Source organism: Falco peregrinus, chromosome 8, assembly GCF_023634155.1.
Source record: "Falco peregrinus isolate bFalPer1 chromosome 8, bFalPer1.pri, whole genome shotgun sequence".
NCBI classification, from domain to species: Eukaryota; Metazoa; Chordata; class Aves; order Falconiformes; family Falconidae; genus Falco; species Falco peregrinus.
In genome coordinates this window covers 28228743-28255688 of record NC_073728.1, presented here as the reverse complement: position 1 = coordinate 28255688, position 26946 = coordinate 28228743, and the positions used below count along the sequence as shown (strand labels likewise).

Here is a 26946-nt window from a genome sequence, read left to right as displayed (position 1 = left end):
GCATTGCTGAAGTCAGTGGTGGTGAGATACTTGTACCCTGGAACTCAAGATCGCTCATATTGATTTCATTGGACTTTGGATTAGAATTTGCTGATTTCACATCTTCACTTTTTTAACATTATTCTGTTTCAAATGCCTTGACTTACCTCACAGCAGCCTTATCTACTATCACCACAGATTTTAATGAAGGCAAAGTGATTTGATTTATCACTGGTAACTAGAGCTTTTCTAGGAACCACTATTGAAGGCAGAGGGTAGTGGGGAGCAAATAAAGATAAACTGATTCTGTATGCTCCCAAAGAAGAATACTTCTTGCTGATTCAAGGTTGTTGCACATTAAGAAAATATATCTATGGCTCCTGAGCTTATTCTCCCTGTGGATTAATGATCCATAAGGGACTCCTTGTACCAAGGAGGAGTAAATCACCCCTCCTGCTTTTGGAAGGCAGAAATGTGACTGGGGACATAAATGGTTTTGCATTTCTATGAACTTTGCTGTTGCTCCTTGGTAAAAGATTTCCCCTTCTGGAATCCATTAAAATCTGTGAATCTCAGGCAAAGACTGTTCTTCCTCCTCCTGTGTTCTGTGTGAGATGTTTAATCTCTGCATCCTGGGGACATAAACATTTGTGAGCTGGAAACAGAGCATGAGCCAAGCCCTTCACTTGGAGTACGTCCTTTGATTTTCCTTGCTTGTAATGAATGAAACCTTTCATTTCAACAGCATCTGACTTGTGTCAGAAGGTTCATGACTAACTGGAGCAACAATGGGGAGGCAGAGATGGATGGAACTGTTTAAAATGTGTCATTGCTAAATAAGTAAAGATCAGCTTTAAATATGGGGGAAGAAAGCAAGAGAAGGTACGACTGCATGACTGCTTTTAAGATAAAGTGCAGCCTGGACTTTTTCCCCTTACTCCTCTTCATGACTTGCATTTCCTTTACAGAAAAGGTCATGCCTTCTCTCCCAGGCTGCAAAACCCCTCCCTGGGCAGGAAGCGTATCCTGTGTCCTGTTTTCTCCAGAGGCCGGTAGCAGAGCAGATAGGAGCATGACTTCCATGTCGTTGCTTCCATTGTGTTGTTTTTAAGTGACCAGAGTACCGAATTGCTGGGTAAATCCCTTCCCTTTCAAATGCAGTGTAGCACAGCCCCAGGACCTTGCAGAGTCTGGCAGCTGCTGGAAGTGGCCAGAGGGGGAAATGCAAGCTACTCCCTTTGGAGGCGTTGGAGCCTATTTTTGTCAGATATGAAATTGCAGCAGTTATTGCGGGGGGGCGGTGAGGGGAGTAGGGGTGGGTGGGCATACATCCTGTAATTAAAGATTGTGTCTGTGACTCGTTCCAGAGGAGAGGGATGTATTTTTATTATATTCCTCATTCAATGAGGAAAAATAGGCTTGGAAACCGGAACATCTTGCACATGCCATTTTCCACCTAAGTGATTTCCTTCACAGCTCACACCTGAGAAGAGACTGTCAATTCCCTAAGGGACCAGCCCTCCCCAGTCATGCCCTGCTGCCTGCAGCACACAGCAAGGTCCAGGGTTTGTGGGTGGCTGGGGGAAGTCTGCCAAGGAGACACTGATAAATATGGATGTCCAGCTTTGCAGATGATTTTGTTTGCCAGTATTTGGCACATTAAGGTAGCAGCTTGATGTCTGTGGGCATAGGCATCTATATCCCTAAGAGGATACTTCTCCCCACCCCGACCCCAACCCCACCCACCCCCCACCCCGCACTGAACATAATCCTGGGTGAGGGGAGATATAGAAAGAAATGCAAAATCAGTCCCTTAACAGGCGCAAAACTATGTCATGCCAGCTGTGGCCAAGGGTCGTATCATCTCTCCAGACTCCCAGGGCACGCATATCTGCCTTTCCCATTCCTCATCCTTGCTGGGATATTTCCAATCCATCTTCTAGCTAACAGTATTTGGTACCAATTTTTTCCCATCCTTTGTTTCACTACCATTGCACAATTAAATGGTGTTGTGGCATTACCAGAGCTGCCTGTGTGTTTTCCTTGGCCCTTACCAGCTGGCTGCATGGTTACACCAGTATTAAGAAAAAGAGACTTTCTTTCCCAGGGACACTGCCACCTCTTCCCATCTGCTGCAGTACCCATGACAAATGATTACCAACATTGGTTTGATCCTGATGGTGCTGGTATTCTTGCCTAACCAGGACTTAAATGTTTTTTTAGATCTGCCTATGAAAATGCTGTAGTGAGCATGGAGCTGACATTCCACCTTTCCCATTACAGCCAGCAGCTGATGCCTAATGGAGAGTTAAAGCACAGGGCAACCATCTAGGGATCTGAGGCATGGGAAATTCTTGAGCCAGAGTTAGTATTTCAGTGTTTAAAGGGTTGCCTTGGGGTATAAAAGCTTTTGCATTTACCAGAGTTTCTCATATTAAATACTTTAACGTCCTGTTCACATCCAGACTCAGGCTGGGTCTGTGGGCTGTTTTATCCACTTGGCAGGACTGAGCCTTGCCTCCCCCTCTTCCCTCTTCTTGAACGAGCTCTTTTAACTTGTACTTGAAGGAATTCAACCTTGGGAACTCAGCATTACTGAAGGCACAGCTTGTGTCAGGGAGCAAGGCACTCTGCCTTGTTTCCCCAGGTAACCACAGTGCCTCCAGAAGCCACGCAGACATGCACACAGTTGTGACTTTATCCTTTTGTCCCCTCTAACAGCCAGCTGTGCAGCAGGAGCCGGCCCCAGAAACTGTACAGGCTGTTGTGTGAAGCTATCCACGCAACCCAGCACAGCACAAGGGTGTTGACACGCCTAGCCCATGTCTGGGAATGCAAGCGGGATAGGGGAAGCCTCTGCCACTCCTTCTTCCCTCCTCATTCAGCAGAGCTCCTGCTTGTCAGACAAAACCCTTCAGTGGAAGGCTTTAAGGAGGTAAAGCCAGGCTGCTGTGTATGTCCGTTCTTACAAAGCATAAGCATATCCGAGGGAATGTTTCTTGCTGACTGTCTGCTACAAGGACTCCCAAGAGCAAAGAAGCTAGAAAGACAAGCCTTAGAGCTTCTGCCTATGTGTTTAACTCTCATGAGGGTGGCAGAGGCATGGGGCAGGGCTACCACATCTCATGAAAGTAGCTTAGTGGATTTAGAAACACAGGCATTCAGGTCTTGTGGAATAAGGAATTAAATTTAACAGACAGGCCCTGTAAAAATGTGGGCTGTTTTATCCACTTCTTTCAGTTTATTCCATCTATGCAGACAGAATCAAAGAATGTGAAGGGATGTGAGCTTTATTCATCTCTAACTTGTAACAGATACATACTTGTGTCCAAGCCTTGCCCTAACACGAAGTACAGCATAACTCCTCCTGAAATAAACTGCAGCTCACCCATATCTCGGGGTGGAACTTGGCTCTTAAACAAAGTTTAATGGGAGTCTGCTCTGGTTGAACTCTACTTATGACTTCATATTTTCCAGTGTTGTGCTAACGCTGTTGGTTTGTTCATTTTTCTTTTCTTTTCTTTTTTTTTTTTCCTCCATTTATACTAATAGGTGTTTCAGTGGGATAACTTGACCTTATGATACTGTTAAAAGCAGACTTCTCTGGAGGCAATGTTAAATAATTTGGGTGTGTTATGAAAGGGCTTTGAGAAATTTGCAGGCTTTCATGATGGCTTGAGAAGACAGAGTTTTGCAGCCTCTTAGGCAGCATCAGCTACTGAATTAAACTGGGAAGCTGGAAAACAGAGAAGATGGGCAGAGACTAAATATGATGATGTTGATGATTACTCCTTTGTTCTATCATGCTTCTAATATCCATAGAATGGAGTTTTTAAAAGTTTTCACCATTGGCCTAACAGAGCAGTTGGAATGCAAGACACATCTGCCACCAACTTCAAAGGGAGCAGAAGCTGTGTAAAAGATCTTTTGCAAATCCCACCTTGTATGTGTACCACTTGCTATTTCACTTTGTGTATTGGAGCACTGCTCTGCTTTGATACAAGTGCAAATGGGACAGCAGGAACTGCTGCTGCCCCTTTGAATTCTGCTGTGGAAGAGCAGCATCGCCCCAGGGAGGGAGAGTGGAACATAGTAACAGCCCTGCCTTAGAGTCCCTATTTTGACAGCTGAGAGAGGAGCCTTACTTCTTAGTGCATTCCAATATACTCTTACACAGGGAATGCCAAGCCCAGCTTTCTCCATGGCATTTTAAAGCTACTGTATTTCAAAGGAGTCACTTGGCTGTGAAAATATGGAGTTTTCTGTTCATTCAGAATGGCCTAGCAAGGAAATGCCCAACTTTATCCAGCTGGTTTTCTCCTTATACTTGTCTATGGGGGGACAGTTTTTTTCTGAGTGTAGATTTGCAATGTACTTCACCCACCCAAAAGAACATTCCTGGGTTTTGCCCTCTCTGTCTGCACCTAGCAAACCACTCCCAGTTAACAGACCGATGGACAGTGAGACTACATGATGATTTGGATCAGTTTGCCGATAGGTAAATACCACCCACCTCTTCCCTTTTGCTGGGCTGGTTTTCTGCTGGATTAACTTGAATGGAAAAGGGTTAGGAACAGGAATGCCAGTTCCTGCTGCAATGTAACAGCCAGCTCAAGCCACAACAATTCACCCTCAGCTTTCCTGCATATATATTTCATACATTTAGGAAAGGAGCAGCCCAAAGGCTTTACAGTAAGTGAAAAATATGTTGATCAGAGAAGTGCCATAGCAAGCATTAGTTGCTATTGAAAAGTACTAGACCATATTTCTTTGCTTAATGACACACATTAATCCTCCACTGAAATTGCCAGGGCTCTCCAAGCCAAATCTGGTTTTAAAGGTTTAAAATATAGTCCAAACCATAAAAATGTAACATTCTGACCAAAAAAAGGAGCTGAAAAAAATCTCAGCAATGTCTCTTTGGTTTTTCCTTTGCTGTTTATACCACTAAGGATATCATATACAAGCTTCGAAATGGTTGCAAAACCATGGCATTTTTTAAATTGGTGACCAAAATATTAATATTATCCAAGTACCCACTGCTACTTCTGTTTTCAGTCCAGTTTCCTAACGAAATGAGTCTTATGTGTTCCTGCTGTCTATCTGTCTGCATAATCATCTGTTCATCCATCTGTCACCTCCCATCAAGAACTTTTGGATGCACTGACCAGCTTCAACCAGATCTGAAAGAGAAACAGAAGCCCCAGAAATTATTATCATTCTCCAAGTTATATGAAAGTCAACACTTGTCTACAGAGAGCCATTCAAGTGAGCAGTAACACAAAAAGGACTCCGTATTAGGAGACTAAACTAAATGGAGTTCTTTTCTAGTTAGAAATGTAGTAGCATTAAACTTTGGCACAATAAGATGGCTTTTATAAACATGACTGCAAATAGCAGGCAAAAGCTGAGTGTAAGACACTATTTAAGCACCTGCAGGGGAGACCTAGCCCTTCTGACCAGTACATGTTGAAACGTCTGCAAAAAAATCTACTGAATAACTTATAGAAAGGCTAAGCCGTCAGCACAGGCTTTGGAAAGGGCTGGGATTTATTTTCCCTAATTATAGATATATCTATAATATATAGAAAGCTAGACTTCTAATCTAAACTAATCTTCTGGGTTTGCTGCTTGGTTGGTGAGAAAAGAAATTCCCAGTCCATCCCCCAGGATTCATCCCACCTCTGTTGGAACTGAATGGATCTCCTTCAAGAAGGCATGTTTAGAATAGCATAGCATAGAATAGAAATAGAGTAGGAAAGGGGAAAGGGGAAAGGGGAAAGGGGGAAAGGAGAAAGGAGAAAGGAGAAAGGAGAAAGGAAAAAGGAAAAAGGAAAAAAGGAAAAAAGGAAAAAGGAAAAAGGAAAAAGGAAAAAGGAAAAAGGAAAAAGGAAAAAGGAAAAAGGAAAAAGGAAAAAGGAAAAAGGAAAAAGGAAAAAGGAAAAAGGAAAAGGAATTAATAGTTCCAGCTGGACGGGACCTACAACAACAATCTTGGCCAACTGCCAACTAGTGTCCTCTCTGCAGCACCTGTGGAGACAGTTCAGACCACAAAGACTTCTTTCCAGCCGTCAAACAGCTCACCAGGCTGGTTATCTGCTTTCCATCTACATGGGACTTACTATTCCTGTTTCATTAGGAGAGAGGAACATTACTAATGGGTTGTTAATGAATTTCACAGCAATATTAGTCCTGTGCTGAAAAACATTCAGTATACAGCTTCAATGAAGTTTTTTCATGCTTAGCTCTGTTAATGCATTCAATATGCTATTTGTCAAATAATGCCAGACAACTGTCCAAAAATAATAAACAAGCAAGATATTTTTCTTTTTTTTTTTTTCTTTTCAACAATTATTGCACAATCTGTCTAGAATTGCTCAGATAAATGATAGATGGCAAAGAAGTTTTGCTAAAATTGCTCAACTCAATTCAGACAGCTTGGACTGATACGTAAATGCTTTTGAGATAATAAAATGGGCTTTGTCTTTTTAAATGGAGCAGATATGCAAATGAAATATGAATATTCATTGCAGAATCCTTGGAAAATGGGAAATGTTGTTGCCCTGGGCTACTATTTGCCTTGCAAGTTTCTAAGGTGTTTCAACACGTTTTATTTTCTTTGTTCAATATGCTCAATATTTAAAGCATTTGGAAGATTGTTTCCATTACAGGTATCTCCATTAATAATATTAACCTCGTCAGTGCTCCAGGAAAGATCTGTGTCCCTAAAGAGCATATGCTAAACATCCTGACATTTCCACTTGCAATGCTTACTACAGAGTGCCTTAGGCAAGCACTGGTGTAGGAGCTGGATGTAGATGAATACAATTCATATCAAATAAGCTAGAGGATGAAGCACAGAGAGTTCCCGTTTGCAAGAACTGTGTCACCTGTTGGACTGCTTTGCTACAAAATATTGGTGGTGGCAATGAGACATAAAGGAAGAAACCTGGCCACGTTGGGAAAATAATTATGCTTTTCTAAGGAAAGTAGACTGGCACTACATTCTTCGCATTGTCAGGATAATATTTTTGTGCGTAACTGCAGGATTTTGCCAGGCTCCAGGTGATTTCTAGATGACATCAGCTGTAATTTGATCATATCACCTGTAATTTAAACACAAAATCAAGATTTTTCATCTCAAAATGAGAAACAGACGTTATCAGCCTGAATAGAATAATCACCACGTTTCTTTCCTTGCATGTGTGTGTTCACTAAAAGAAGTTTTCTGCCAGCAACAGAACCAGTGAAATACTCTTCCTTTTGGATTTATGTCTCTGCTCCCTAAAAATCCCAGCCCCAGCATACAACAGCTCCATCCCACAACAGCTCCCCATTCAACTCGCTGCAGCTCCTCTGGATCTACATGCATGATGCCTGGAAAGCATGTGCTGCTAAACAGAGCTTAAAATTGCTGAGTCCTTGCCCCCGTTCCTTCACTGCTGGACTACTCTAGTCTTCCTTTTCTTTCCAGCCTACAGTTTGCATGAAAATGGAGGCAAAGTGCTTATGTTTGCCTGCTCTTCCTTTAGAAACAGTTGCAGTTTAATAATGGAGTCAAAACCTGTGAAGGTTACAAGGACATTCAGGCACACAGCAGGGACAGAGAAAATTGATGCAAAAATGGTGCCAAATGTATTCAATGGAAATATTTCAAAGACTAACAAACATTTCAGTCTGTCTTAGTTAGGGGGCCTCATTTTAACTGTTCGTCTTGAATAGTTCCATATCCATAAAAATGGGCTGTTTCAAATGTAAAGCCTAATCTTGAGAAGTTATTAAGGTCATAATGTCAAGCACGGCAACATTAGGAAACACAGAGATCACCTTATCCTCTGATGACATGGTCAAAAGACCCGAGAGTTGGGACTGGGGCTGGTAGAGCTGTTAGGTACAGATTAAAAGCACATCTTGGTAAATAATTACAAGGAATTTAACAGTGTCTTACTGCATTGTATAACCATTTACACAAGGGGTTGGGAAGGAATTGTCATGTTCTCCAAAACCTCTTGGCCTCTGACTTTCCACTCAAAGGTTCTGGCTCAAATTTTTATGCTTATGTTTCTAACTTGAAAAGTTTAGGTCACCAAAGTGTGCTTCTTTCATGCACTGTTCCTCCAGAATTACAAGTTAAGTATCTGTTAGAGGTTGCCAGATGGGCTTTCACTATGTTCATAGTCAGCTCCTTTGATTACCTATGGTCATTTGTAACATTTGTAATAGTTAATCAATTAAGACAGTGACTCCTTTCCATTCAGCTTTGATCTCAATGAATGAACAAATGGCTGGTTTGTTCCTATTTTGATTCAGCAAAAACTGACTAGATCTTAAAATTGTTGACTTTGGAGGAAAGTCAGGCAAAAATTATTTGCCAGATAGTGTTTCTTTCAAAACTTTCCCAATTAAAAAGTCCCCAAAAGGAGTACTTTGGTCTGATGAAGGTGAGGGAGGTGGGAGGAGGAGGGACATATGCAGGGAAACATCCAGCTTGTGGACTGTACCTTATGGATTGATTCATACCCCTTTTGTCACTCCTTTAATGAAGCAATACCAGGTCAATTCACCTTCCCCAGCAAGATGTTGTATGTTTGGTGCATGAGCCAACTTTGATGGTTCTGGAGGAAAAATATAAATGATGGCCTGGTTACATTAACATATTTCCATGGAAAAGTAAGGAACTTTTGGCAGTGATATTACTATAAACATGAGGCAGACAAAACAAGGCACAACTTGGAAGTTGCCACACACAATATTTTTTGGAAAAAAAAAAAAAAAAAAGACATTCTTTCAGGTCCACACACTTCACACACCTTTGTTTGATAAGAAGGCAGCATTGGCTCTTCAGACATCAAGCAGCTTTCCCATAGGAGCACAGCAAAACCCCACCACTATACATGAGCAGCAAGACCACCTCTGGGTGGGCCTTGGTGGCTTCAAACATCCCATCTCTAAAACCAAGATTTCTACAGCATCCTTTTGTGAGCTTCACTGCCCTCTTGCTAAGGAGCTCCAGTGCCAGGGAGGCAGCTCCTTTCTCCAACTTTTCCTTTGCTCTGGGTTTCTTCACTGGCCCTGAATCCTTCTTGACTTCCCTGATGCTATAAGCAGCAGACAGATCCATCTGAATTTCTCTGCCAGTTTTTTACTGTATATATACATCATTGTGAACACACAGGACACGTTAAATATCTGTTACGAGGGAGGGCATGGGCCTACAATAAGCTCTCTCTCAAGCACCACACTGTACGGGAACTTTAAGGTTGTAACATTTAGTACTTCTAAGGTGGGATTGCCATTTTAATGCTCTTACTGGATGCACTTTTCTTAATTGCCATCAAAATCGGTAGTTGGTATTCAGCTACCTTGAGTTAAGGAGTTAAAGGACTCTAATGTATGCTTCTAGTAAGTGCAAATAAAATGAAAAGAAAGAGTATGTGGTTCAAACCGAAAAGGGAATTGGGGATGGAGGGTTCTTTGGAGGGGATAAACAGAAGTTTGATTTAATTGAAAAATCTGTGCTTTTATAGATTATGTAATCCTTTAAATAATTTTCTTCTTTTATTTTTTATTACAAAATATAGAAGGTCTGTTCAGTTTGAAAAGATCCTTACTACTTTTCACTTAAATAATTTCCCATATTTCATGAATATTTCCTCCTTGTCCCTCTTTTCAGTAAGGATATCATATGATTATTTTTTACAAGCTCATTTTTAGTGTCTTTCCATCTCTGATTTTCCCCAAGACTCAAGTGCAATTCAGCTTCACAAAAGAAGGAAAAACTGTGTGAGTGAAGCCTTTACTTCCTCAAGCATTAGAAAACATGTTTTCTCTTATCTCCTTTATAACATTCTAGAATGGTACAAAAATATTTTGCTGACACTGCATACCAGAATCAAATAAGAACGGCTAAAATTGTGTGGCAACCCTAATCTAATTAAACTAATTTGACAATATCTTTTTATAATCACTTTATTACAAAGTTTGAAAAGTCTTGAATATATTTTTATTTTAATTGGATGAAACTGGATTTTATCTTCTCAGGACTAATGATGAAGTACTTGCTAGCTAGAATAGCAAGAGGATTGGGCCCAGTGCATTTTAATTTTGTAGATATTTTTAGTCAGCATGATTTACCTCACATTTGCAGCACTGTCCATATAATTACCAAAAAGATCATCTGGTTGTTGTTGTTGTATGTCACCATTATTGTCCTTATAATAATTTAGTATATAAATGGAAGCCAAATTATTCTGTCTCTTTTCCAGACTGACAGATGAGAAACTGTTCCTTAATTTTGAAAGAACAGCCTTGATGTGTTTTATTATCTAATGGGAGATGGTGATGGCTTTTTCAGCAGAATGTGTCAAATTGATGGGTTCAGGCTGATGACCCTTCAGGATAAGAGATGCCAGCTCTGGCAGGGCACTGCACACTTAGTGGCAAATATTAAAATAGGTAATGACTTTTTTTTTTAATCCAGAAAGGCCTTAGTGCAATGCATCTGATATTGTAACACAGGCCAGAGAGCAGCTTGAGCAATTAACATACTTTTAACATGAAGTTTTCAGAAGTTGGTTCAACTTGTTTTTACACATGCAGCTGCAATGAACCAGTTCTAACTATAGCTTGTAAATTAAATCAGTGTGCTAAGGTTAATAGATTAATGATTTTCTCATGAATGCAAGGTATTGGCAAGGCACAAACAGAAACCAAAGGGCAAGGAGGACTTACCACCATTGCATAAACAATGGAGATGTTAAGACTTCATTAGTTCTTCCATACTAAATGTGTGGTAAGAAAAGTCTTGCATCAGTGGTGGCAATAGGGACACATTAAGACTTGCTTTTACAGTCAAGAGGAATGACGACTGCAGAAGAGCGTACAAAGCACAAAAAGAGCCCCTGAGAAAGGAACAGTTATAATAAGTACATTTTAATATACATAATATTAAAAAAAAAATGCAGAAATTATAATAAAGGCTTTTAACAATTGCAGAAGCTTCCTGGTAGACTCTGTACATTCCTCAATACTTCCAGAGGTTTATGTTTTACTGAACCCAGTCAAATACCTTACTATCATTTTCAGTGGAAGCAATTATACCAGGGATGAGTGCTTTTGAAACTCCAACTAAATTCTTTACAGAAAAGGGCAGTCTTCCTTTAAAATTACAACTTTTAAAAAATAATGTAAAATTAGTATGGTATGTTGTATTAGGTCAATTGATACAATCCAAAAGATAAATAATAATTTACTAGACTCAGTATTACTGGGTCAACTGTATTTCATTAATCTCCAGTTATACTTAAAGCTCTCTTTCAAATGTATGTATGTCTGAAAGAACAACCAGTATGGAGGCAAAATCCCTCTCTGAATCCCATTATTATCTGGTGTGAACCATGAAGTGGATATTATTCAGTTTGAACATCTCCCTTGTTTACTGGAAGTAAGCAGATAGATTTTACTACTATTTAAGAGAAAACCATTAAACATTTAATAGTTGAATTCAAAAGCCTACAGATTGCTTATGCACCTGCGACAACACAGTCAATATTTGAGGTGGTTCTACAAAGCACATCCATAGGTATACTGAGATAAGGTTGGGTTGTTCCTCACCTGGAAAAGTCCCACTAGCAGCAGTATTTTTCATAAGGTGGTTAGGTGAGCTGATTGAAGATTAAATCTTATGGCGCATTTCCTAGTCTGCACACCTAGGAAAGCCCTAAGAAGGAAATGACTGCCCTAAGGAGCTCAGCTCGTTCACAGGGATGGAATGAATTTCAAGCATTTCTTATGCAATAAACAGGCACATCAAGAGAGAAAATGAGTTGCCCAAGAAAGCGCTTAGAGACCTACCTGAGTGCAATTTAGCAGCCAAGGCTTTGTCTGAGATTGTAACCCCAAGCAGGCAGCAATGGAGCATCATGATAAGAGATGGCTTACGTTGCTAAGAATGAAAAGCGCAAGCTTGTGGGTAGGAAAATCCTGAAAGGCAGGAGCAGGAGCAGTGCTGCCTGACTGGTGCTGAGTGACTTTGAAAACTGGGTTGTAAAAGCTGCTTATCACACACAGATATCTGTATATTCACTCAGTTTGACTCACCCACTCCAAAACAGCAGCATTACCCACAGCTGCAAGGAAATTGTGACAACACAAACTGTAATCCGGGGTGTGTGTCTTTCTGTATTCGACACTACTTAGCTTTAATTTGGAGTTTTGTCTCAGGAAATGAGAGAGACACTGAGAAGTTTGGGGTAAGGTCTGTGTTATCCCATCAAATTGCCCTTCTGGATTTACACAGCAGAGAGCTGGTAATTTGCACCCTGGTCTATCCCGTATGATGATTCCCGTGCATTCATATCAAATGTGCTGAATGGGGATCCCTTTGCAGCTACAGTTCTCCTTTCATGCTTTTTCCATGTGTAAATCCATAACAAGCAAATATGTAGGTACTTCAATTGCTAACTTACAGTGTTGAGTGTAAAACCACTAAGGGTGCAAGGACCAAATGTTTGTGGTGGTTTTTTTTTTTTTTTTTTTTTTTCTGGAAACTCCTTTGGCAGGCAAAAAATTGATGCCTGAAAAACTAGAAAGCTTGAACCTCACTACAAGTTTATCCCGTGTGTCACTGACAGTAGCCACAGAAGCATGTGTCATTGTTTTCTGCAAGTAGTAGGATCTGAAATTGTGCTTTCTATGCTGGATGGGAGAAAGTATTTTGGGAACGAATACGGCTCTTCCCATCGTCATTTAAGTTGAATAGCTTGTCAGTTTGAATGCCTTAATGTGGTAATGCTCCTAAAGTAGCTCACTGATAAGTCTTGCGTCTTTATCAGGATTCTCATAATGCTTTGTGTTTTCCTTAAAGATCTGCTTCCTGGTGTCACAAAAGCATACCAAAACCTCAGTTTTAATCGACAAAGCACATTTTCTTCTTTGGAATTGTAGAGAAGGGCAGGGCAGGAAAGTAAGGCTTGAATGAAGCTCAGGTATGAAAGAAATGGCAAATGAAAAAAAAAAGTTTTAAATTATTTTAAAGCCAGTGTCATAATTTTTAAACAGAAAGTGACTTATGGCTTTTACTGGTTGAGATTTGTGATTTAAAAAATAAAAGAAACCATTGCAACTGCCAGGAGAAGTGCATAGCAAAACAAGGAAAGTGCTGAACCTCAAACATTTTCACTGTTGGACCTGCCTCCTTCCAACAAGTGCTCCTCAGCCAAACTGGAATGGGATCAGTTTAAGCTAGAAAATACCTCTCAAAATCAATAAAAGTCAAGTTTTATTTGAAAATTGCAGCTGGAGGAGATGCTTTAACAAATTTACCAACAAATTTAGCAGGAAAACTCACCACTGACTACATTAAGATAAAAGCTAGTTGTACTGGCTTTTCACCTTTGAAGTGCAAAGCCAGAGATCTGCCTGCAGCATTTAAGTCAGGAATATTCCTAGGGTTTTCAGAAGCTGCTGCTTTCTCATCATGATTTGATTGATGAGAATGAGACAGGTAGCAATTGTAGTTCTATTGCAAAATTCCTTATCTGTAAGTTTATGGGCAGAACTGGAATTTGATGAATTTCAGGTCATGAGACAAAGGCATTTCTTTCCCTTCATTCTGGCTTTTAGAAATATACTTTCCAACAACAGGCAATTTGATTTGTATGTTCTATTCTTGATTTAGCCAACTCATTCTGATGGCCAGAGATTTTATGAAAAACAAGTTTTCCCAGAATCTTTTGATTTCCGTGTGTCATGGCAACCAATAGCACTAAATAACAACGCTGTCTAAATGCTTTTGAGACCAGATTGTAGCTATGGACAAGGGCCAGTGTAACAGTGAGAGGAAGTTTTGCAAGGACAATTTAGCAGCAGATAACACAAAAGATATCCTTGAAACAAGGGAAAATAACCAAAACAGGTGCGACAGCAGTTACTGAAACACCATCCTCTGAGTGCTCTGACTGCAAAGGAGAGCAGAATAAAAAAGGTACAAGAAGGCCAAAGCCTACAGCCATCAGTTAAAAATTCCTCCACTATGATAGATACCTTTTTTGCCTCAGAAGTGAAGAGTCAGTCCCACAGTAATGCAGTGTATTTCTCACATAGACTGAGCTGAAGTTTAGAGAGACCATGCTGAGGTTCCTGACCAGGTGTAGATTCTTGTCTGGATAGTGGCTGTTGTCTCACCTCTGCTCTGGGAAGACGGCCTCATTTCATGAGCACATGCCTTGCATTTTCTTCAATCAATTTTCATGAAGGCTGATACTGCTCGTATCAAATGACACTATCTTCCTTTCCCCTGCCCTGCCCCTGCCTAGCAATGTTTTGATATTGCCATGAATTACTTCAATGTTTTTGGACAAAATGAAATTTCAGAGGCTGTGAGACAGGCATCGAGGGTCCATCTCTCCCCACCAGCATTGTTGCTCCAGAACTGATCTGAGGAACAGATCCTGGCAACTTCTGGTCATTGGCAGTCACTGCAGTGTCCTGGCACTCTGGATAATGCAGCAAAAAGGCCACCTGGGAGAACAAGAAGCCTGTTCTGTGGTCACAAGTCAATGCACAAAGGAGAAGTCAGACTCTCATGCTTGCAGTAAAATGGGAATTGTGGTGAGTAAAGCCACATCGTGATGTTAGCCAGCTGCTGAAAGGCCCAGCATCATCAGCTTAGCAGATCAGTGCCAACTACACGATAGCTCAAGATGGGTCCAGCATCCCTCTGGAAACTTAGAAAGTACAGTATGGAAATAAAAACTTTTCTGCAAAGTGATGATACTGTAACCCAATATCAAAAAGCACTGTGGTGGCAAGTACTAGAGATAAGGCACCTGCTTGTTATCTGCATCTGAGAGGCACCTGGGAGCAACAGGAAAGAGCAGAGAGCTGCTTGCATGCCTTTTTATAATTAAAGGGATAATGATTTGATCTGGAATTAATGTTTGGAAGCAAGCTGTGTGGCTAGGGAAGCACTTTAGAATTCACACCTTCAAGTATTTGATTGTTGTAGAGGAGCCTGCTTTGTTGGCATGCAGCATATATTTGGTATATAAAGAAATACAGAACAATTTGACCTTGAAGCAATTAATCTCTTCTGAGGCACACGGGTTTTGAATGGACGTAGATGTAATTAGAGTTTTTAAATTACACAAGGTGTGCTCAACCTTTCTGTCAGTGTATAGCTGGAAGAAAGTGTGGGAAGGATCTCTAGGGGAAAGGAAAGTATTCCTGCTTTCTAGAAAAAAAAGCATCTCCCATGTTTGGGAAGAGGGTGATTCTTTGACTCTCAGCTGTCCTCAGTTTATTGCAATTTGATATAAGAGACTGCTCATGAGTAAGGAGAAGGCTGCTGATGGTGTCTTATGCTTGCATCATATATCACAGATTTAGCAAAAGAGTCAGCTATCAGCCATAGTGCCACTGTTGAATTTATAGAAGGATTTGGAATTAGCATTTTTACCTTTTCCAGAGAACTTTTCTATCTACTGTATTTACCAAAGGGAAATTAAAAAAAAGACCTCACATAAGGCTCTTTGCCTTGTTCAGAAATAAATGTCATTTAGAATTGTATAAATAGTATAATAATAAACAAAGAAAGGAGTGTCCTGTCATAAACCTAGCATGGAAAAACTCCAGGAGTTCATCACCTTCTCAGTCATCCATATAATTCAGGTCTAAGTGTGCTGATACCAACAGCATGAAACAAGGAGCAGAGAACAAGATCAGACTTGTACCCTGATAACCTAAGGGGAAGCTAGTGAAGAAATGCTTGTCTATATGAATTGACTTTCACTTGAGGTCTGTATCTAATAATGAGAGAAAAATCCTCACCATTTTTTCGGATTTGTTTTCCTCTCCCCTTTAAAATACTTTGGCTATTCATTAGTTGTTTTGGATATTCTTAGTAAGTGCTATAATTACGACAAAAATGTAATTAAAATTCTAACTGCTCTTCCAGCAGCTTACAACATTTCAGACTGATTTCCTACGTCTTGACCATGTCTCTTACCTGGTCAGGTACTTCTTTTTTGCATTTAAATTGCAAAGTTATCTTTTTTATATAAATTATAATCCAGGAAAGAATGTAATTGGATTTATCAGCACCAAATTCAAACTTACTCTAAGTGGGGACTATATTTTATACCACGCACATAACAGGCTTGCCTTCATTCCCAATGTAAGTTTAAAAGAAAACAAATGCTAAGATTAAAACCAGGGTATTGCAAATAAATAAATACTAATTGAAATCAATAAAGGCAGATTAATTTGCATCAAATCAAGATCCAGACCATACTCCAAAGAGCCATAAATGGGAAAATAAATAAGCACCAACATTTTTTTCCTCAAAACTACCTTTCTGAGAGGCATTGCAGTACCTAAACCCTCTTAATTTAATCATTCACTGGAGGATGTTACAGGTAAGTGCTCATAATAAACAGTGGGTGTTTCCCTCAGGGCCATGATAGTTTGCATAATGTGCTAGCTATTTATTTTCCAGTGTTATGGTGACAGAAAACTGTTACAGTACAGCTAACTCTAATGAGAAGTTTCATAAATGTCTTTTGCTAACAAGAGATCTAGTTTAAGTTCTGAGTTTCAGAGGTTAAAATAATACAGCACCACCAGTACAGTTACTGCTGTTACATATGATCCAATTCCTTTTTCTTTAATTAACTTTTGTATGTTCTAATCTATTTATAGATGAAGACATCGAGACCCCCACAGCTGGAGCAGATGTGGCTGTTATTGGAGGTAAGTAGAAGACCATACTAAGCAGCACCATTAGAATTAAAACAGCAGGTTAACTGGTTTCTTGCATTTTACAAAATCCCTGCTTTGGCTGACAAGGCAACAGGAGTGGCACAATTAGAGTTAATTAGGCCAGTGGGAAATCTGCTCCCAGAGGGGCTATTGGCAAGATAACAAGATGAGATAATGAGCATAAACCATATAGAGCAGTACCAGCCCCATCCATTCCTTATTTTAGGACAAAATACCCAACAGTCCAGCAGCAAAGTCAACTTCTGATATTCTTCATTATTCAGTGGGCCAAGATTGTCATTTAATACAGAACTGGTGTAACAGCTTTGATTTGAGCCATTCTAGCTCATACCAGCTGACCCTTTATTGTTACAGAATATACCACAGTGCATTTCCTGGTGTTCCATTAAAGCTCTCTCATCCATTTAAACTAAATACAGTTGTCAGGATAAATGAGCAAAGCTATGTTCATGGAGAAAACCTGTCTTTTTATTTTTATTGTGTTTGTTCATTTCCATGCTAACGCACTAATTTCAGTCATTCACAAGAGGGTATACCAATCATTAGTGAAAATTAGTGAGGTTCTGCTGTTTTTCCCTCAGGTTCCATCTCTCGTAACTTTAATTTCAGCTTTCTATGAACAAGTAGCAGGTAAATTGATTTGTACTTAGTCCCTTAGGCTTATTAATACTGTGCTACATCCAAAGCCTATTAAAGCTTCTTGTGTCAAGGGATACCAGTGAGGTCCTAAAAATTGATGAAGCCCCCACTGCAACTATGATGCTATTATAAACCTAAAGTTCTTCGTACAAGTAATTTCATTTCTGCTAGCAGTAACCTCACTTTCCAGAACCGGGCACCATAAAATCTGTGGGATAACATTGCAGCCATGTTTTTTAAGACATAATTATCATTTTTATTTACCCTGCTAATATTTGCCCATTCCCATGTTTTCATGCCAACTGGATATCCCCACTCAGTTTACTGAAGCTGAGAAATCTAAAGCTTTTGAGATACCCATTCCTGCCACACATCTTGACCACAGCGGACAGAGAAGAGATACTGTGTACATACACCTCATAGTCTCTGTAGAATAGTAGAGATTTCCAAGGAGCAATTCATCTGACCAAATGTAGGCATTCAGTTCTAGAAGAGGAATCAACCTGCACACATACCATCTACTGACAGTAGAAGAAGCCCAAGGGGAGTAACTTAGATGAAGCCTCCTGAACTGTAAATGCCTACAATCAGTCAGATTACTTCCTACTTAGTGCGTCCTCATAGCAGCTTTATACTCCACATATGGGATTTTCCTAGGAATCTCCTGTTCTGGTGCTCTTTACTGTGTATTTCTTTAATGTTTGGTTTACTCCTGGAGCCATGTGAATCTAGAATCAGCTCAGTATCATGTACTTGTACAGAATCACAGCTAAAGCGTTTATTAAGTGGATCCCAATTGTATGCAAAAACTGTTAAAAAATTAAAAGTCACACAAGTTGAATAAACTTCAAATAATTTATTTTCACAATTCTTATGTGAACAATTTGATCTGGGAGGAGTGGGATGCATCTTGTAATTATTTAGCAATGGACTTGTCAGGAGTACCTCTCTTTTATGGACTTCTACGTTTCACAGTAGGAAAGAAAAAAAAGGAAAGAGCTCTGGGAAGCAAGGACACACAGTGTTCTCTGCACAACCGCTCCTGGAACTTAAATTTACTTTCCTTCAGTAGGAATGCTTCCTATCACCATTTAGTCTTAAGCACATTTGGGTTACCTATGGAAATTTTTGTCCAGTCAACACATTGCCAGTAATTAGCCTTAGTCCAGGAGACAGGGAAGATCTGCCCAGAATCCTTTTCTCCTCCCAGGTGTCCCTTCCACGTTCATTACAATCAGGCTTTCCTAATCAGAGCATAGCACGAAATGGCAGCTTGCAAACAGAAAGCAGTACTGCAGCTACACAGCTCTGCTATTTGTTGGACGTCTCCTAAAAAATACCCAGTGCCCTGTACTTCTCCTGATACTGAGGATGTTTTTGGAGGCAGGGCCAGGTTACCTACACACTTGCCTGGACATATTTTACTAGAAGAATGAGAGAAACCTATTTGGGTTTTCCTTTATGTCCTCTTATTTCTTCTCATTTTGTAGTGAACTTGTATCTCCAATGAGTTCAACAAAATCAAGCCATTGATTTGAAAGAAAGCTAGTGAGAATTTGACCTGCGTTCCTGCAGTATCCATACCCCATCTGCTTTTTTTGCAGTGTCAGGCTCTGTTCTGGCTCTGGCCACCACAACATGCAAACACCTTATGATACACAGGCTTCTCCCTATCAAGTAATTAAAGTTGTGATGTCTGGCTGTGAGACACTGCTTCTATTTTATTACTGGGAATACATTTAACTCGTCTTTTTCCTCTAGGTGTGATTGCTGCGGTGGTATTTGTCCTCATTTGCCTGCTGGTGGTGATGGTCCGGTACATGTACAGGCATAAGGGCACCTACCACACCAACGAGGCAAAAGGAACTGAGTTTGCTGAAAGCGCAGATGCTGCTTTGAAAAATGACCCTGCTCTCCAGGAAGCAGTGGATGAGAGCAAAAAGGAATATTTCATCTGAGAGGCAAGGATTTCCATGGAGACTTCCCCAAGGGAATCAATCAGAAATGCTACATCAACAGAAGGGCTGAGAGATGGATAATATGAGGAGACAGGCAAGCATCCTAATTGAAAAGTATCTCTTTACTTTTTTTTTTTTTTGTCACTGCGTTGTTTCTTTTCCTCCACCGGTGAAGAACTAAATGCCAGATACTTGCCTGTTGATTTTATTAGCAACACAGCTGGTCACAGTTGAAATCAGTATCAGATAAGAAGAAACAAAATCTCAGTATGAGTGATACACCAAAACCAGGTACAGATAGCAAATGTCAAGCCTTGACATTTGGTGAAAATAGCAGATGCCAATGGAAAACACCCTCTTAGAGCTAATGATGCATCCTATGTTGATATGATACAGAACTACCTGAAATTGAATTTCAAATGGTCACAGAACAAACATTAAACTAGATAAAGCTGATGTAGCTGCAACAAAAATAGCTTTATAGCCCAGATATCTCCCCCTTCCCCTTAAATGTGCAATTTTATGGGCACAGGGGACTTTGCTTTGTTTGTTTGGGGATTTAGATTGGGAATTTTTACATTGTTTTTTGGATTTTATATATATAAAAGTCAAAGACACTTCAAAGAAATAAACTGAAAACATGGAAAATGTAAGAATGAAGGATTTTTTTCTAACTTGCTCTGCATGGCAGCTTGAGAACTGCAAAATGTTGGAAGTCACAATGTAGTGTATAATAGTCAGTGGACTTACAAATAGGATTCCAGTTAGTTGGTAAGTTCCCTGCACCCATGCATAAATAGATAGAAATTTAAAGGTAAAGCATTTTGGTTTGAGCAGGCCTTTTGAAACAATGGAGCTCAGTTAGATTTTTTTATGTAAGACATTTTTGCCTGAGTATTTATTTATTTATTTTGCATTGGAAAATTCTCTTGAATGCCCGCCAGCAGAATTTTGGGTTTTTTCAGGGAGAGGAATTCAGTTCTGGTGCAGATACAGATACAGATAAATCTTTCACAAATGCAACTATAAGACTGCCACTATAAATAAGCTTGTTCATCTGCATCCCACTGGCTTGTATTGATGTCTCCCTCTGTATGGCCTCTGTATTGTGCTAGGTAAGAGAATTATACCTACGATCGATGCTTTATTATAAATAAATAAATAGATTAGTCATGGTGGGCCACATGAAAAGATCTTGTTCCTCGCCTAAGAATTGACAGTGATGAGTTTCTTTACCCCAGTAAGTTGGCTTCCTAATTGGAGCCCACAATTAGCTCTGGAAAGGGGATAATTGTTCTCTGCACCTGCTCATCCCCAGCTGCGTTGGTGCCCTGGACTACTGAAAATAGAGGGGGAGAAACACATGATAACAAATAAGACATTGATGAGCTCTGCTAAATTCAATATGTTTTTTCCTGTGTTTTAATCTATATATGTATGTACATATATATAAAATTATCTACAACTGTGCTTTCAAGTCATTGATGATCACTTGTGCTCATTTCTTGGCACTAAAGCTTGGAGAGCTCCTGGACTCCAGTATTCATTATCAAAAATGGCCACAAAAATGCTGGAAGAGAAGACAGATCTGAACAAGAAAAGGGGACTCAAGTGACAAAATGGGACAATTTTGTCTTTTAATCACAATCTCAGTCTTTTCTCAGTTCCTGAAGGAGATGGACTCTGAATTATTCTTAGAATCCAAATACCTTTGATTTTTTAATCTTAAATCCCTGTGTGCTTGCATTATAACCAAAGAATATCATAATCGTGCCAAATTTACTAAATGCTGAAGATATTTTTTGTAACATACTATTGCACAACCATGTTGTATTCTGTGGCTAGCGCAGTATAAAATGCACAAAACCCAGCACTAGTAGAGCTCAAATATTTTGATATTATACATCTGACTCTTTCTTCTAAGGTACATTACTATTTTATTCTTTTTACCACTTTTTTGTAAGATATCTGGCTTTATTTTTCTGGGACAAGTGTTGGAGAAATTCATTAAACTTATCTGTAAGACTGAATTTGTAAAGCTGAAGACCCCCGACCCTCCAGTTCAATAAAAATGTAAATATTTCCTCTGAAGACAGGGTAAATGGGGTGACTTGAGCTCTGTGGCATCTCCCACACAAGGTGTGGGAACACCAAAACACTTTCCTGCAGTGCTAGCAGGACTTACAGAGGACTACTAGCCTCTTGTTTCCTTTCATATATGCAGAACCATGTAATGTTAGTTTGGCTGTTAAAGAAAATTTACTTTAGAGGAAGGTGTGAGGGACATGGGGAAGAAATTCCTGCCTGTCTCCCCAGTCATGAAATTCTGGTTTTTGCTACTTGAGCCTGCTGATTATAATTAGACAACTGTGTCATACTTGATACACAGGAGGACCTGAATTAGTGTCTCTTTTGGGGTGCGTGTGATTTTTGTAATTATGGGGTGAACTGAGACAGACTAACTGTCCACGCTGGAACTATAGAGACCAGATTTTCTGGTGGTACAACATAAGTTCAGTGGAGCTCAGTCAATTCTTACCAGTTCAGTCAACACCAGGCTTTGTGTCATTGCTTCCCCTAAATCTGAACTGAATGCAACTACGGGTCTTTGACTATATCACTTCTTAGTAGCTTAATTAAATCTCTTTATCCCATTTTCCCTGTTCATCTAGGCTGACAAACAGTTCAAACATAGAGGAACAGCTTCCCTGTTGGTAACAAGCCACTTTGAATACTTCCAGAGCAGTGACTATAGCAAGAGCTGTGGTTTCAGTTAGCTTATTTTTCACAGTATCCTTTTGGGTTCCAGGCCTTTACATATTTGGAAATGACTCAAGCACACTGAATGGAGAGAAAAGATGGTTTGTGAAGATTTTCTAATTATTTGGGTTTTTCAGGACAAATTTTGCTTTGTAATGAAGAAAGCTCATGACATGTGATGACTGGCAGACTCTAATGGCTTCATCCTGCTATTTTCTACTTATACAATAACTCTACTGTCTTAAGTCATTCAATGTAGTTGTGAAAAGAGTGCATGACAAACTTCCTATAACATTTAGGACTAATTAGCAAAACATCCTTCTGCAAGCAACATGCTGTGCTAAAACAAACATCATGTGCAATGCTGAAGCATCCCAGTTGACAGCCATAGCTTTTGATCACTGATGATGAAATGATTTTTACAATTTGCTTCCTGAATAGAATTAAGGAAACAGTTTCTTTTTCTCCCACATACTTTTACCCCAGGTCTCTCCACTGCTGTGGCCTGTTGTCCCGCAGCTCTCTGGTGCCCCATCTCCCCAACTGTGACTGCCATTCTTGCTTGCTGTCCCCCAGGTTCCTATCTAGACCCCTACTGCGTTTCCTATGGCAAATGATTGGCCATTTACTTATGCATTTATTTATCTGGTTTTATCCATGAAGATACCATGTCCCTCTCTGTCAGACCAGAACCAATTTTCAAAAAGGTTTAGGTTTGGATTGCCAATCCTGTGTCAAATTTGGTCAAACATGACCAACCTGACCTGAGATTGATTTACAGAGTCATCATGTATGCCACATGTTGACAGAAAACGGGCTTAAAAATAGCACTGCAAGCTCGGTAGTTAGTCAAATTTAGTGCTATAAACTCCAGTGTTCACTAAACAAGGGAGTAGCATGATGATCCCTCAAGCAACTTGTTTTTTTCCTGAGGCCTTAATGCCCTATGAAAGATTGTTGAATCCCACTTTGCATAGAAAGCCACAGGTCTACTTTTAAAAGTATAAGTCATTTTTAGATGATGTACAGGAAAGCTGTGCATTGAAATAACCAATATTTGCTGGGGCTGGAATAGAAAAGATAAATATGATCTTATAGGAACATCAGACATTTTTAAAAGATATATGGAAATGACAAGAGTTAAACACAAAATTTCTGATTATGTGGGCAAGCTTTAAGAGTGGGTCCATGGAGCTTTCGAATTCTCTTACTGGAAAAACCCATTGCTTTCAAAGGAATATGAGTCTCTTTTTAAATCATCTCTTGGGAAACTTGAAAACAATCTTCACAGATTCAATATTCTGCTATTCTGCTTTAACATGTGGAACTCAATTTCTTCTAATTTTTGGAGCATACCTGTACAGTCCTCCCCTGCACAAAAATGACTGCTAGACAGTGTCAGCCCCTATAGCAGCATTACAGCTCAGCAGAGTAATTCTGTCCAAAAGCAGCCAGTCACAAATGCGTGTCTGGCCACCCATTGCTGGACCCGGTATGCATATTTTTCTGGGGCTTGGCCTCTATCATTCCAGGTTTTCCTGAGATCCAATGTGACATTGCACATTAATGCAGTCCTGAGGAGGATTTAATCAGCCACTAGTCAAGGTAGCTTTTTTTTTTTTTTTTTTTTTAATTTTATTTTAGAACAACAGGACCAAATCATTTTGGGGGACTATTAAAAGTAGTTCCATTGGATCCCTCAGAACATCAATATCAATTTTTCTCTTAAATCAAACCTAAGGATCATTGGTGGAACACCAGGACAGGAAAATAAAATAATATTAAAAAAAAAAAAAAGGGCTATTCCTTTTCAGCAAGGAACGCAGACAAGTGCTGAAACATTTATAGCGGCAGGAAAAGTAGAATAGCAAAACTAGCTAAAGCCTGTGAGGATTCCTCACAGAATACAGAGAACATTTAGACAAGATGTACATTCATGAAAATATACAGACTAGGAGAAACTAATTAGATGCCACTAGAGATGGAGAGCAGTTTTTCATCAAACAAAATAGATATTGCTGTTTGGAGAAACCGAAGTGTATTTACTGAAGGTAACTGCTGACTTCAAATTTCTTTGAATTATATGAGGTGTTTGAATTCCTTGCATGTGCAAGTCCAATCAAAAAATGCTGGTAAATACACACCAAAAGGGTACTCACCTTAAAGTGTTAAGAGCTGTTTACTGCATTTTCTAAAATCTTTCACTTCCTCACATAAGAAAACTTTGTATGTTTAGAAAATGCAGAAGCTTCACAGCAGCAGTTCATGTAAGGCAGAAAACTGAAGAACCCCTGCACAAGCAATGAGCACACATCTGATGTCTGGAAATGCAGATAGGTGATAAAGGAAACTAATGATATCAAACAAAAACGTACATGGTGAGTAAAATTTCCAACCATGTTACAAAGGAATTAAAAGTCTATAGTAGTAGAGGTCCTTCTCTAGTTCAAGGTGGTAATAGTGTCAGGGACTGGAAATAAGGAATCCTTATTCTACAAAACTGTTCTTTGTGTGGTTGGGATAAAATCCCACTGAATTCAGCATGACAAGAATTTCACTGACTATATTTATTCTCCCTAAAAAAAAAATGCATTCTCATCCATATCAGAAACACACTAAATTAAAGCAGAAATCTTTGTAAGTGCTGATCTTTCAGCATAACCTCTTGCCTTCACACCATTTTTCTATTGTTTTGAACTGTATGTATGATGAAAAATATCTGATGCATTGTATTAAAGTCTATTGGAATTGCAGTAGTGCTATGACAAGAACAGAGAGTACAGGACATTCAAAGCTTACTGCTGATTGTACATTAAAACTGACTATAATGTTTGTATTTACCAAAGCTATTCAAAATACATTACACTGCTTGTGTAAATCTACTATATTTTGAATTGAAAAAAGAAAAAGAAGCTAAAATACAAAGAAACAAATAACTTTATAATTAAAGTTGTCATTTTCAGCATTTAAAAGACTGTTCTCATATTTTTGTTCTCTTTTAAAATACCATGAACTTCTAGAATTGCCAATTATGTTGTTTTAATAAGAATGTAGATCAAAAAGGAATAGTAGGCTAGAATTTTTCTTAATAGAGCATGCAAACCCTAAAAGATATACTGGTGGTGTTTACATTAAAAAAGCAACAGAAGCTTTTGATAGATTCAAGAAGGAATCAAACTTCAAATAAGAAATAAAACAATAATTTTCTCTGAAAGAACATTACCCCGTGAATGCCAGTGTGGACCTGTACACAGTGTTAAAAATTCTAGGCAAGCTTACAAACATCCAATGGGTATTTACTGATGGACGGCCTGCCTTTCACCCAACTGCTACGCAACGTGAATGCTTCTGCTTCGCTCTTCATGCTTCCCATAGAATTCCTCTTTTATCTTAATATATCCCTAGTTAAAGAATATTCAGATGCTTTGCCTAGTATAATACGTATTGTAATAGACTCATAGAATCATTTAGGTTGGAAAAGACCTTTAAGATCACTGAGTCCAACTGTTCACAATCTAGCCAGTGTCACCCCTTTTTTCAAAGATCATTGCTGTTAGTTGGAAAAAAAATAAAGTAGATCTTTAAGTGAGATGTTATTGGGTCAAAATAATGCCTCAAAATGGTGAAAATCTGGAGGATACCTGAAAGACAGTGGATCCTCTAAGTTTTAATATTCGTAAGTGGAGAAGTTGTGATAAGAACAGCTCTTCCAATGGACCTTTCATGTGGACTTCGTTGAGTAGGGCTGTTTAGAGGCTAGCAGTAGCCAAATGGTTCATCAGCAATGCTCTTGCTGGGATGAGAGGCAGAGGGGTAAGACTACACACTGGATTCTCTTATTATCCAGTGCCTTACAGAAATTTGACCTTGACTTCATACCACATGACAATGGGATTAAGTGTTATTGGAGGTACTTCAGCAGCCCAAATCTGTGATGGATTTTGCTGTTACCAGTGGCACTGCATGTCATGCCATTCCATGGAGACTGGCCATAGACCATTTGTGAGAAATAATGAAAGTGTGTCAGCACCAAATTAATCCTTCACGGATGACCAGCAGCTGACAAGCTTACAGCAGAAACAAAGAGCTGAGTAAAGGAAAAAATACCAAATGAAGGGACGTACGTGAAAATAAGAGTTTTCAGTGCCATCACACAGCAACATCTTACACGTACATATGATTTGCTTCACACATTTTCTATCATTGGTGCTGAACCTAAAGCCTCAGTGCAGGATATATAGACTACACTTAGAAAGAAAAGTGTAGACCCTGCAGTAGTGAACCTGCCTCCCAGCAAAAATTTTGATTAACATTTCTATTTCAACTTAAAAAAATCAGAGAAAGGTGTAATACCTCAATCTTTTGCAGCTGGTCTTGCCAGGGCTACATGTAGAGAGGTTTCCTAATTACTGATGTTTGGTTAATGACCAGAAAGACCTGAGTGGTCACTCAGATCCCAGTATCTTGGAAAGAAAGTATTTAATCTCCTTGAGGGATTGCTAGCAGATTCACATGGAAGCCCTTCTCAATGTGACATATGGATATGCTAATAAAATGCAACTCAACACCACATTCTTGGTTAGTGGGAACAATCATCTTTATTCATTCTAACACCTAATGGAGTGATCAATAGCATTTTAATAAAGACCACTGTAAGTCATATTTAACTCAAGTAAGATTTTATATTGCGTTTCAATTAAATACGCTTTCTGCCGTTCTTTACCATCAATTTCTGCTTTCCTCTCCATTCATAAATTTTTGTTTCACAAAAGCGTGTGTGACCCTCAGGGCTCTCCATACCTTTTCTAATATTCCTGTAATGTAATGCACA

At 39.3% G+C, this 26946-nt stretch overlaps 1 protein-coding gene across 1 annotated transcript in view; it reads left to right on the top strand.

Moving 5' to 3' along the window:
- GYPC (glycophorin C (Gerbich blood group)) overlaps positions 1 to 23734 on the top strand; it is a 34518-nt gene extending 10784 nt beyond the window's left edge. Inside the window, exons 2-3 of the mRNA XM_005237668.3 lie at positions 16678 to 16728; positions 19159 to 23734. Of these exons, the coding sequence (XP_005237725.1) occupies positions 16678 to 16728; positions 19159 to 19355 (248 nt within the window). The 3' untranslated portion in view covers positions 19356 to 23734. The remainder of the gene's footprint in view (positions 1 to 16677; positions 16729 to 19158) is intronic.
- Positions 23735 to 26946: the final 3212 nt, after the last annotated feature.